The sequence below is a fragment of the Phacochoerus africanus genome, chromosome 7 (assembly GCF_016906955.1).
Source record: "Phacochoerus africanus isolate WHEZ1 chromosome 7, ROS_Pafr_v1, whole genome shotgun sequence".
Taxonomy (NCBI): domain Eukaryota; kingdom Metazoa; phylum Chordata; class Mammalia; order Artiodactyla; family Suidae; genus Phacochoerus; species Phacochoerus africanus.
The window spans coordinates 67,044,401-67,058,351 of NC_062550.1; the positions used below are offsets into that span (position 1 = coordinate 67,044,401).

Consider the following 13,951-nt stretch of genomic DNA (forward strand, 5'->3'; position numbering starts at 1 on the left):
CACTTTGTTCCCATGCCATGAAGAGGGTAGGGTTAGGTAGTCACGGACATCTTTTTAAAGCCCTGTCTCCTTCCAGGATACACACAAATCCGCTTGGTGAATGGCAAGACCCCATGTGAAGGAAGAGTGGAGCTCAACATTCTTGGGTCCTGGGGGTCCCTCTGCAACTCTCACTGGGACATGGAAGATGCCCATGTTTTATGCCAGCAGCTTGAATGTGGAGTTGCCCTTTCTATCCCGGGAGGAGCACCTTTTGGGAAAGGAAGTGAGCAGGTCTGGAGGCACATGTTTCACTGCACTGGGACTGAGAAGCACATGGGAGATTGTCCCGTCACTGCTCTGGGTGCATCACTCTGTTCTTCAGGGCAAGTGGCCTCTGTAATCTGCTCAGGTAAGGGCAGCCAGTGATGAGCCACTCATGACGGTACCTTAAGAGTGGGTGTACCTAGGAGTTCCCATTGTGGCTCAGTGGTAACAAACTCGACTGGTATCCATGAGGGTGTGGGTTTGACCCCTGGCCTTGCTCAATGGGTTAAGGATCCAGCATTGCTGTGAGCTGTGGTATAGGTTGCAGACTCTGCTCAGGTCCCATGTTGCTGTGATTGTGGTGTAAGCTGACTGTTGCAGCTTCAATTCGACCCCTAGCCTGGGAATTTCCATAGGCCACACGTGCAGCACTAAGGAAGGAAAAAAAAAAAAAAGAGTGGGTGTGCCTATAGTGAAGAACAGATGTAAAAGGGAAGTGAAAGGGATTCCCCCATTGTGAGGGATTGTGAGGAGTGTGCCAGAATATTAACTTCATTTGACTTGTTACAGGGAAAGTAAACTTGACTTTCATGGACCTCCTAGTTACCTGGTGCTTACTATATGTCTTCTCAGAGTACCTGATTCATTCCCAGCCTGGTTGACCCAGCCCCCTCTCTCTATGGCTGTGTTTATCCAGAGCATATCTATCTAACACTCCAGCTGATTTTCCTGACACAGCTGTGGCAACCCTGGATCCTTTAACCAACTGTGCCAGGGTGGAGATCAAACCTATGCCTCTGCAGCAACCCAAGCTGCTGCAGTCAGATTTTTAACCCCCTGTGCCACTGTGGGTATCTCCGATATTTTGTATCTTCTGTGACTGAGTGGTTTGGTGTTTGCAGGAAACCAGAGTCAGACACTATCCCCGTGCAATTCATCATCCTCGGACCCATCAAGCTCTATTATTTCAGAAGAAAATGGTGTTGCCTGCATAGGTGAGAATCAGTGACCAACCTATGAAAATGATCTCAATCCTCTGAAATGCATTTTATTCATGTTTTATTTCCTCTTTGCAGGGAGTGGTCAACTTCGCCTGGTCAATGGAGGTGGTCGTTGTGCTGGGAGAGTAGAGGTCTATCATGAGGGCTCCTGGGGCACCATCTGTGATGACAGCTGGGACCTGAATGATGCCCATGTGGTGTGCAAACAGCTGAGCTGTGGATGGGCCATTAATGCCACTGGTTCTGCTCATTTTGGGGAAGGAACAGGGCCCATTTGGCTGGATGAGATAAACTGTAATGGAAAAGAATCTCATATTTGGCAATGTCACTCACATGGTTGGGGGCGGCACAATTGCAGGCATAAGGAGGATGCAGGAGTCATCTGCTCAGGTAAGTTCTGCACATAACTTCGGGTTACAATGATTTAAGAAACAACTAAGGTGGGGCAAAGGGTAGTGAGGCATATCCATCAGAGCAAATTCCCTGAAATACGGACTCAGAGGGAACCATTGTGAGATTGAGGCTCCCAGAGGTGTGGATTTAATGAATTAGTGTTACCTCATGTATAAGGTAGTATACTACCAGAAAGATAAAAATTCAGAAGCGAGTTTGCAGCAAAACTCATAGGGAGAACTTCTTTACAAATAATATGGAGCTGGATATTCAGTGCACCACCTGATGACCACTTTATTAATAAATAAAGAGTTCCTGTTGTGGCGCAGCGGAAATGAATCCGACAAATAATCATGAGTTTGCGGGTTTGATCCCTGACCTCACTCAGTGGGTTGGGGATCTGGTGTTGCCATGAGCTGTGGTGTAGGTCGCAGATGCGGCTTGGATCCCGCTTTGCTGTGGCTGTGGTGTAGGCTTGTGGCTACAGCTCTGATTTGACCGCTAGCCTGGGAACCTCCATATGCTGCGGGGGTGGCCCTCAAAAGCAAAATAAATAAATAAGTAAATAAATAAGTAGTTTAAAAAGGACAAGAAGAAATATATTTGGTGTTATATTCTACAGAGACAAAGATAATCACCATGCCCGATTGATTTTTCAAGGCATATAAATGAGATGTCATGGGAGCACAAATGGTCATAATATAATGCCCTTGTTTTGTGTACATGGAAAGATTTTAGAAAGCATTGTGAAGTAGAAAAGTGTACTCAGTTATAATATACTGGGGAAAACAGTACTATGAGAAGTAAAAAAATCTACATGCCGGAAGTTATTTTTTTATGTCTCTTTAGAGTCACACATGCGGCATATGGAGGTTCCCAGGCTAGGGGTCGAATCAGAGCTATAGCCACTGGCTTATGGCACAGCCACAACAACGCTAGATCTGAGCCACGTCAGCGACCTATACTATAGCTCATGGCAATGCCAGATCCTTAACCTACTGAGCCAAGCCATGGGTCAAATCCAGGTCCTCATGGATCCTAGGCAAATTCATTTCTGCTGAGCCACGAAGGGAACTCCCCAGAAGTGATTTTGATGTTACTTTCTTTTCATGACAAATCTGGTAAAGTACATACACATAGAAACTGAAGTGTCAGAAAGGGAAATATTTCATTTTAAGGTAATGTATACAAAACAGTGGTTTTACCATCTGAGTATCTTGCTAAATTTTAACTATCAGGGACAATTGCCAAAAAAAAAAAAAAAGAGAGAGAGAGAGAACAGAATAGGGTTATGAAGCTAAAATCACAGTAATTTAGGGAGAAAAACATCCAAAGCATGTAATTGATAAAAGGCTCTGAGCCTTTGTTTGAGATTTAGAATTCAACTTAGAAATACCGGTGGTATTTTAAAGCAGTCCATAAGTATAAAATCCAAGGCTAAAAAGCCAGAAGGTATTTGTAGAACAAATATATTTTAATAAGCTCTACCAAGTCATCCAGAAGCTACTAAAGAATTACTGGTCACTGACATAGTGTACCTGTTTTCAAGGCCATTCTTACATCAGAATAAAGGGAGAGCACCCTCTGAATCTTCAGAAAAGATGTGAAAGTGCTAATTCTCTATTTCATCCCAGAGTTCATGTCTCTGAGACTGATCAGTGAAAACAGCAGAGAGACCTGTGCAGGGCGCCTGGAAGTTTTTTACAACGGAGCTTGGGGCAGCGTTGGCAAGAATAGCATGTCTCCAGCCACAGTGGGGGTGGTATGCAGGCAGCTGGGCTGTGCAGACAGAGGGGACATCAGCCCTGCATCTTCAGACAAGACAGTGTCCAGGCACATGTGGGTGGACAATGTTCAGTGTCCTAAAGGACCTGACACACTATGGCAGTGCCCATCATCTCCATGGAAGAAGAGACTGGCCAGCCCCTCAGAGGAGACATGGATCACATGTGCCAGTGAGTATCCATTCTTTAGCGCCACTGTTATCTTCTTATCTACCTAAGCAGAAGTTTTATAACCTTTAGGTAATCCCTATTCTACCTGGATGATGAGATTCATTCTGTTTAATTTGGTGTGCAGGTATTCAGGATCAGTGATCATTTTCCCAAAGACCATCATGCTCTGAAGGTCTTCTCAAAAGTTCTAATCAGTTGCTTCCTCCGTGAACGGTTGAGGAGCAGAGAATATGTAATTCAGAATTTGACTATTGAATCATCCCATTTTTCTTTCACATAGTCTTTTGTTGCACTGAGTATAAGGAGAGAAGCAGTCAGAAAGATCAATCCTGAATCATTTCTCCATTCTACATCTGTTTTAAATTTCAAAAAAAAATTGTTATAGGTGATTTACAATGTCTGTCAATTTCTGCTCTACAGCAAAGTGACCCAGTTATTTACATATACATTCTTTTTCTCATATTTTTAAACCGGGAGATTTCTATCTACCTGGCGGTTTGAGGGAATTTAACATTATGCATTTATGATGTTAACTTTATTCACCTGATGTTTTCTAAGTCATACTGAGATTCTTATGTCCAGGATGGAATACACCTGGTTTGCTGGAAAGACATGTGCTTTCATAAAGACGAATTTTGGAAAAAATATAAAATTTAAAAGGCCCATCAAATAAGCAAAGTTTTAAGAGATTTCAAAAAAAAGTTTCATCTCTCTCTTTTCCTCTTTGACCTCTTGGGCGCGTCCATCTTCTCAAACATGATCTTGGTGTTTCTGACTTTTCAGACAAAATAAGACTTCAAGAAGGAAACACTAATTGTTCTGGACGTGTGGAGATCTGGTACGGAGGTTCCTGGGGCACTGTGTGTGACGACTCCTGGGACCTTGAAGATGCTCAGGTGGTGTGCCGACAGCTGGGCTGTGGCTCAGCTTTGGAGGCAGGAAAAGAGGCAGCATTTGGCCAGGGGACTGGGCCCATATGGCTCAATGAAGTGAAGTGCAAGGGGAATGAAACCTCCTTGTGGGATTGTCCTGCCAGATCCTGGGGCCACAGTGACTGTGGACACAAGGAGGATGCTGCTGTGACGTGCTCAGGTGAGGGCAGAGAGTCTGGATTGAGCTTGGAAGCTCTGGCAGCAAAGAGAGGGTGGGCGGTGACCTGCATCGGGTAAAGATTGGAAGGTCCAGCCTAAGGATCTGGTGGAGGGGGAGACATGATGTTTCAGTCTGAAGAATGATGAAAACCTGTGTTGTTACGCATGGGCCTTCACCGAGGAGAGGAACATAACTTACATGTATCCTCCTGCAGAGGGAGGAAGAACTAGGGGACTCTAGCTTTGTGTGGGAAGGAGCAGTTTACTGGTTCAGGAGGCACTAAAGGCTCAGATAGGAAACAGAGATCTGTTGCATTCTTACTCCCAGACCTGATTCTCTTCTCTTTTCTCCTACAGAAATTGCAAAGAGCCAAGAATCCCTACATGCCACAGGTATATCAAAAAGTTTAAGAACATGGGACTCATTGTCTGCATTTTGTGGAATCCCTCTTGTTAAGACATTTTGAGTCAGAAGTTTTGAGGATTTGACATTTACTTCAGCTATCTGTTATCTTACCCAAGAGAGGGATGGTAACTAGGAACCCAGGTCTTTTAGCTAAGACATTATCACCTCTTGTGATGTTTACTTGTTCTCAGGTCACTCATCTTTTGTTGCACTTGCAATCTTTGGGGTCATTCTGTTGGCCTGTCTCATCGCATTCCTCATTTGGACTCAGAAGCGAAGACAGAGGCAGCGGCTCTCAGGTCTGAACAAAATTACGGTCTCTCTAATGTTTCTGTGGGATAAGAAGCCTCTCTGGATAATAAAACAAAAAAATTACATTCAAGTATCAGTTGGCCAGAAAGAGGGAACCTGGAAGAGGTTTAAGCAGTTTCTCCGAAACAGGGAACAAGAATTCAGAAAAGAAAAGGCACATTGGCTGTACTGATGATACCTACACTCGCTATGTATGTTTAATGGGGGACAGTAGAGAATTGATAGTTTAGAAGGAGTATGCTTATATGGTTCTGGATGAATCCTGTATCCCCCCAAACATTTATTTTCTCTTACTATATACTTATTACTCATTTAACTCTTCTGTCAAGCCATGTGCTAGGTTCTGAAGATGGTTCAGACTTGGCTACTCAAGTGCTTTTGTTTTCATGGAATTTCCAGTTTAGTGGAAGAGATAAATATGTAAACAAATAAATTGCAATGTTTTATTATACATTCGTGTGAATAAGGAACAAAGGAGGCACAGAGAATAAAGTAATTACTGAAAGGGGAAGGGGAGTATCAGAGACTTCTAAGTTTGGAGACAGATTTTGAAGACAGAAATCAAAGTACTGGGTAAGATGCATTTCAGGAAAGAAGAAAAATATGTACAAGTGTAGAGAAGCTTAAAAGAGGGCACATTTGTTGTTTTGGAGGGGAGTACAAGTTGAGTTAAAGAGAGAAGTTTCTGTTAAGGCTGAAGAATAGGGAAGATACAAATAGTGATGTTCTGTGTTGCATGATAAGAAGAGTCGGAGTTATTAAAGCGTATGAGGTAGGGGCGTGAGATAGGCAGGCAGGTCCTTAGAAAGTTCTGTTTGGAAACGGGATGTCGGAGGGGTTGAAAGAGAACCATATATTGACAAGGAGAGCATTTTGAAGTAGTTGTGATGAAAGATAAAATGGACTTTATAGTGAGAATGGCTGGGAAAGGATAGATTTTATACAAATCTCCAATGAATTACAGAAGAATGCTACCTGTCTTTGGGGAAGAAACAGGGTTATCCGATGGCATCCTGTTGCGTTTGAGTTCGTGACATCATGAGGGAAAGGCTTGGCAGCGTTTACTCGGTACTGTGTGGTAACTTATATGGAAAAAACTATGAGAAGGAATGAGTGTGTGTATAACTAATTTACTTAGCTGTATGCCTGAAATTAATACAATTTTATAAGTCAACTCTACTCCAATAAAACAAATAAATAAATAAATAATTTTAACTACCTGAACAAAAAAAAGACTGGACTGGAGACAAGTCAAAAGTATGGATGATGACTACGTTATGCTTGCACTGCTGGGGAAAAGCACACATAGGGAGGGAACGTTTTATTATGACCCAGTCCCTAACCTATGACCTCTGTTATCAGTTTTCTCAGGAGGAGAGAATTCTGTCCATCAAATTCAATACCGGGAGATGAATTCTTGCCTGAAAGCAGATGAAACGGATATGCTAAATCCCTCAGGTCCGTGGGTTCTTTGAGGGGCTGTAGCCCTGGGGTTCAGATCAGCAGCTGCAGTTGAGGTTGAGGCATGCTACTTTGCACAGCAGTAGAAAGAAATCTCAACTGTAATAGGAAGCTTGGGATGCATATGAGGAAGAAAGGCAAGAATGAACTACAGATTATTCTTAGGGAAGATAAAAATTGCAGTCATGGGGAGACCTCTGGCTGAGAGGGCCGTGATTATTTCTGACAGAGGGATTATGGAGTATAATATGATGGCTTGGACCTTTTTTCACTAAAACAAGTCAGTCTTCTCAAAGGTAGTTTAGCTTTTCATATATCTTTCACAGTTTCTTCCATTCCCATTTCCTGCCATTTTCCTTTCTCTAACATTTATTTATTATATTTTTTCCTAAAAGTTTAAATTTTCTATATCTTTATCCCTTCAGAAGCCATCCCTAGTCACAGGACTAGTCTTATTTCCCATTATGTAATGCTTCTTTCTCTGTCTGTTGACTTCTGTTTAGCACCAGTGCACTAAATCTGCCTCTAGGAACATAACTCTGCTAGGTTGCAAGAAATATTCCGTTCCCCACTCACTCTGTGAAGACTCAATGCTTCTCAATATTCCTTACCTTCTGAGAGGGGCTTTCCTCACTTCTTTAATCCAAGGGACTCGATTTTTGCCAAAACTAAGTCAGGAAAACCTACATAAGACATAGGAAAGACTTGCTGTGCTTCTTAAACCCCACTGTTTGTTTTCCTAATTGTGAACAGTGTTTTTAAAGTTCAAAGAGCTTCTAAGGCACTTGAGGGGAGATCTGATTTATTTCCCAGTAATTATTTTCTTCCTTTCAGAAAATTCCAATGAATAAGATGGTTTTAATGATGTGGGACTAATTTTTGTGTCTAAATCTCTTCCTATTTCTGGATGAAAAAAAGGAGACCACTCTGAAGTACAATGAAAAGGAAAATGGGAATTATAACCTGGTGAGGTGAGTAAAAAGAATTTATTCATCATTTCTGAAAACAGGTACATTCCTTTTGAAAGTTGGGAACTCCTCTGTTATTAGAAAAAAAAAAGAACATATATACACATATATTTCCATGTCTATGTTTATGTTTGTAAATCCATATTCAGAATATGCAACAACTTTTTATAACTATGACTTCAGTCCATCTTTTAGTTACATATATATTCTAAACAACAACTATTGCTAAGAGAAGCTGGGTAAGTAAATGTGAATAAATCCTCTAAAGATATTACAGGAAGTTCCTGCTGCGGCTCAGTGGGTTAAGGACTTGATGTCTTTGTGAAGATGAGGGCTCGAGCCCTGGCCTCACTCAGTGAGTTAAGGATCTAGCATTGCTGTAAGCTGCAGCGTAGGTTGCAGATGGGGCTCAGATCTAGTGTTGCCATGGCTGTGGCCTCAGTTGCAGCTCTGATTCAACCCTTAGGTGAGGAACTTCCATATGCAGCAAATGTGGCCATTAAAAAAAAAAATTATAGGAGTCATTTCATAAAAGAGATAAGACGTTTCTATAGTTATATAGTGCATACTCTGGTAAAGATAGTATAGGATACTATAGGAATATAGAAAGCTTGCCTATGAAAATTTGGGAAGATTGTGGAAAAGACATCTCAAAATATGGCATAGAAAAGAATCATATCTTTGAGGAACAGTAAGTTTTTCATTCAAAACTGTGTATTGAACATACTTGTGGTGACAAGTGGTGTCTTGAGTACTAAAAATTCAGTGATAAAAGATGCTCTTGACAAAGACATGGCTGTTGAATAGAAGGTCTCACCGTCAATGTGTGGGAATTATGGACAGCCTATGTGGACACAGGGAATAGATGAGACTCTAGGCTGGAAGGCTGCATTGAGCCCAATAATGAATGGTCCTGTCTGATATATTTCATGCTCATATTTTATTTTAGGGACTATTGGGGAGGTGGTGGGCTTTGGAAGATTAAGCTGAGGCAAGACACAATCAGATTGCCTTTTATAATTTACTTTCAGGAGGAAAGTCTAACTAAAGAAAAAAAGTGAATAAGGCAAGAAACATAAGTTATACATCAAAAAGAAAAGGTAGTGGAGTTCCCGCTGTGGCTCAGTGGTTAATGAACCCTGCTAGGAACCATGAGGTTGTGGGTTCGATCCCTGGCCTTGCTCAGTGGGTTAAGGATCCAGCGATGCCATGAGTTGTGGTGTAGGTCGCAGACCGTGGCTCGGGTCCCGCATTGCTGTGGCTATGGCGTTGGCTGGCAGCTGCAGACAGCTCTGATTAGACCCCTAGCCTGGGAACCTCCATAAGCCACGAGTGTGACCCTAGAGAAGACAAAAAAGAAAAAAGAAAGAAAGAAAAGGTAGTGAAATGAGTTACTGGGTGTATTTTGTTTTTTAAAAAACAATTTTAGGGAGTTCCCGTTGTGGCGCAGTGGTTAACGAATCCGACTAGGAACCATGAGGTTGCGTGTTCGGTCCCTGCCCCTGCTCAGTGGGTTGACGATCCGGCGTTGCCGTGAGCTGTGCTGTAGGTTGCAGACGCGGCTCGGATCCCGCGTTGCTGTGGCTCTGGCGTAGGCCGGTGGCTACAGCTCCGATTCGACCCCTAGCCTGGGAACCTCCATATGCCGCGGGAGCGGCCCAAGAAATAGCAACAACAACAACAAAAGACAAAACAAAACAAAACAAAAAAACAATTTTAGGAGGACTATACATTTAGAAATGATATATAGCAAAAGTAAGGCTTTTTGTAGAAATATTGTATATGACATATGAGAAATACAAATTGAGACAAAGGATAAAAGTTGGAATTCTTAAAAGTATATAAATGTAGAGTGTTAGTATCACACATATAGACACATACACATAGACCTGTTATAAATTGTATATAGTACAAAAATGTTAATATGGGTATGCAAATTGTATATACAATAATTTGTATACACACATATACATTATATATAATGTATAATATATATAAGCCAATTGTTAAGACAAAGACAATATCTAAAAAATAATTGGGCAAAGCTAAGAAAAATAGTTCACGCAAAATGAATTTTAAATGACTATTAGATATTTTTATTTTTATTTTTATTTATTTATTTATTTATTTATTTTATTATTATTATTTTTTTTTGTCTTTTTGCCTTTTCTAGAGCCACTTCCCATGGCATATGGAGGTTCCCAGGGTAGGGGTCAAATCGGAGCTGTAGCCACCAGCCTATGCCAGAGCCACAGCAATGCAGGATCCGAGCCGCGTCTGCGACCTACACCACAGCTCACGGCAACACCAGATCCTTAACCCACCGAGCAAGGCTAGGGATCGAACCCGCAACCTCATGGTTCCTAGTCGGATTCGTTAACCACTGCGCCACGACGGGAACTCCACTATTAGATATTTTTAAAATGCTGAAGTTCCGGGCAATTCAAATTATGATTAACAATGACATATTGCTTTATATAAATCAGACCAAAAAAAATTTTAAACAGCACCAATTTTATTATTGGCGGGAATAAAGAGAAAAATGTAATTTCAAAGATTGCTGTTGGAAATGAGGGGTGTGGTAGCTTTTGGAGAAAGCATTCTGGAGACTTCTATTAATTTTTTTTTTTAAAGTGCTTCAAAGATCCTTTGATCCAACAATTCTACTCCTAAAAATTTCTTCCATACAGATAAAGCCATTTGTCTGTATATAACAAATAGAAGAGAATTCCTTTTTGCAGCCTTGTTAGTAGTGCCCCCAAACTGGAAACAAAGTGAATATCAGTCAGTGGGGTAGCGGCTGGAAAAATTTTAGTGCACCCAACCAACAAAAAAAAACCATGCACAAAAATTCATTAAATATCATCTCACTTTTGTGTTCATGTTATCGAATATAATTAAACATAATGTTTACATCTATAAAATTATCATATGTATACATGTAAAGAAACATTAAAACATTTTTAACAGACTGTAAACTTGAGGACTGTGAATGACTTTTGATTGATAATCTCAAACATATGGATACTATTCTGATGTAATAAATAATGATTAAATTTTTTCCCTAAAGAGTAATCACTACTGAATCATTGCCTCAGAATCATATGGAGGTGCTTTTAAAAAAGGCATTTCTGCACTGTTGTTCTCTGGAATAGAAGTAATTCTTATGTACACTGAAGTTTGAAAATCATTGCATTTAAGTGTTCTGTTCAGGAAAGTAGTGTGCTTCTTAATATTTGTGAGTGAATGAGTAACACAATACATTATATCACATTTTAATGTAATTCTACACATGTGCATATGAAGAGGAAAGTAACATTTTTTTCTATTTATGTCTTTAGTTCAGCCTTTAAGATACCTTGATGAAGACCTGGACTGTTGAATGAGCAAGAATCTGCCTCTTACACTGAAGATTACAATACAGTCCTCTGTCTCCTGGTATTCCAAAGACTGCTGCTGAATTTCTAAAAAATAGATTGGTGAATGTGACTACTCAAAGTTGTATGTAAGACTTTCAAGGGCATTAAATAAAAAAGAATATTGCTGATTCTTGTTCTTGATTTTCTGAATTTCTGAATGGGCTTTCTAATGTAAAAAAAAAATATTCATGGCCGCCCCTGCAGTATATGGAAATTTCTGGGGGAGGTGTTGAATCCGAGCTGCAGCCACTAGTCCACATCACAGCCATGGCAATACTGGATCCGAGCTCCATCTGTGACCTAAGCTACAGCTTGTGGCAATGCCAGATCGTTGACCCAGTGAGAGAGGCCAGCGATCAAATCCATGTCCTCATGGGTTATGGCAGGTTCTTAACCTGCTGAAGCATAGCAGGAACTCCATTCGATTCTTTTAAGGATTTCATAACTATAATATGCATTTTCATATTTCATATAAATGTTTTCACTTGTATATATCCTTTTCTAGTTTGATTTAAATAATGATTTTCTTCTTATTACCAAATCAAATTTATTTTTCCTTTTGGTTTTTTTAAGGAAGGGAAAGTTAATGATTATTGAAGTGTTTGTTAATAATAACACTTCAATGTGGTTATCTCTACATCTGGTGATCTCTACAGTGTATTACTCTAATTGGTTCTTTCATTGCTTTCTGTCACTGTGATAGTGGTCACTGACAAAAAATGCACAGCAGTGTCTGATAAGGGCACAGAGACTCAATGGCTCACTTTCCCATTTCTTAGGGCAGCATAACTAAGTTGAAATAAATGCATACCATGTCTTTTCTAAATAAAATACCTTTTATAATGAAAGCTTATATTTTACTAAAAATCACTCATCCGTGTAATGTATTAACATAAAGAAAGGATAACATATAAAGAAAGACTTATGGTAATTCAAGACTAAGTTTAGAGTCTATTAACTTGTTAAATATCCAAGGGTGAGATGCAACTCGATTTTTATGCTTTCTCGATATTTGAGTGCTACATGCACCCTTCCCTAGCCCTTAGGGCTTCAAAGCAATTATGTAGAAACATGACCTTTGGCTCATTTCCTATTTCTTTTACACCTCTTGTCAATTTCAAATACAGATCTTTCTCTACTTAGAATGAGGTCACCTCCTGATACACCCATGGTAAATTGAAAGTATCCTAAATCGAAATGCACTTAATGCACCTAACCTCCTGAATATCATAGCTTAGCTCAGCCTGCCTTAAACGTGCTCAAAACACTTACATTAGCCTTCAGTTTAGCAAAATCATATAACACAAAGGCTATTTTATAGTGTTGAATATTTCACATAATTCATTGAATGCTGCACTGCAAGCGAAAATGGAATCATTGTCTAGGTAAAGAATGATTGTTTAGTCTTGTGATCCGGTGGTCAGTTGGGAGCTGCATCTTGCTGCTGCTGTCCTGCATCATGAGAATATTCTACAGCCTATCCCTAGGATGAGGAATGATCAAAATTCAAATTGGGAAGTACAGTTACTACTAAATATGTTTTGCTTCCACACCAATAGTAAAGTTGAAAATTGTAAGTCAAAAGACAATAGAAATAAAAGCAGGATAAACAAATGGGACGTAATCAAACTTATAAACTTCTGTACAGCAAAGGAAACCATAAACAAAATGGAAAGACAACCTACAAAATGGAGAAAATATTTGCAAATGATGTGACTGACAAAGGTTTCCTTTCCAAAATATACAAACATCTCAAACTTCTTAATAACAAAAAGCCCAAGCAACTCAGTCAAAAAATGGGCAAAAGACCTAAAGAGACATTTCTCCAAAGAAGACAGACAAATGGCCCAGAGGCACATGGAAAATGCTCAATATCGCTAATTATTAAAGAAATACAAATCAAAACTACAATGAGGTTATCACCTCCCACCACTCAAAATAGCCATCACTATTAAGTCTATAAATAACAAATGCTGGAGGGAGTGTGGAGAAAAGGGAAACCTCCTACCCTGTTGGTGGGAATGTAAATTGGTACCACCACTATGGAGGACAGCATGGAGGTTCCTACAAAACCTAAAAATAGAGTTACCATGTGATCCAGCAATGCCACTCCTGGGCATATATCTGGACAAAGCTGTAATTCAAAAAGATACATGCACCCCTGTGTTTATAGCAGCACTGTTTACAATAGCCAAGACATGGAAACAACCTAAATGTCCATCGACAGATGAATGGATAAATGGATAAAGAAGGTGCACTATATATATATATATATATATATATATATATGAATATTTCTCAGCTACAAGAAAGAATGTTACTCAGCCACAAGAAAGAATGCAATAAGGCCATTTGCAGCTACATGGTGGGCCTAGAGATTATCAATCATACTAAGTGAAGTAATTTAGAGAGAGAAAGACACATACGGTATGGAACCACTTACATGTGGAATCTAAAATCTGATACAAAAGAACTTATCCATGAAACAGAAACAGACTTACAAATGTAGAGAACTGGTGGTTGCCAAGGGGAAGGGGGTACAGGGGACTGTTGAACTGGGATTTGGGACTATCATATGCAAGTATTATAGATAGAATGGATAAACAATAAATTCCAATTGTATAGCACAGGGGACTATTTTCAATATTGTGTAATAAACCATCATGGAAAAGAAAAATTTTGTAAGTCAAACCATCACA

At 39.9% G+C, this 13,951-nt stretch overlaps 1 protein-coding gene across 2 annotated transcripts in view; it reads left to right on the forward strand.

Moving 5' to 3' along the window:
- The window catches only part of LOC125131267 (scavenger receptor cysteine-rich type 1 protein M130), a 33,379-nt gene extending 21,999 nt beyond the window's left edge, over nt 1-11,380 (forward strand). For both annotated transcript variants that reach the window (XM_047787620.1, XM_047787621.1), the window contains 10 exons: nt 77-391; nt 1,149-1,241; nt 1,323-1,637; nt 3,275-3,595; nt 4,379-4,687; nt 5,044-5,079; nt 5,284-5,391; nt 6,767-6,862; nt 7,784-7,836; nt 11,175-11,380. In XM_047787620.1, coding sequence (XP_047643576.1) covers nt 77-391; nt 1,149-1,241; nt 1,323-1,637; nt 3,275-3,595; nt 4,379-4,687; nt 5,044-5,079; nt 5,284-5,391; nt 6,767-6,862; nt 7,784-7,806 — 1,616 coding nt within the window. In that variant the 3' untranslated portion in view covers nt 7,807-7,836; nt 11,175-11,380. The remainder of the gene's footprint in view (nt 1-76; nt 392-1,148; nt 1,242-1,322; nt 1,638-3,274; nt 3,596-4,378; nt 4,688-5,043; nt 5,080-5,283; nt 5,392-6,766; nt 6,863-7,783; nt 7,837-11,174) is intronic.
- Nucleotides 11,381-13,951: the final 2,571 nt, after the last annotated feature.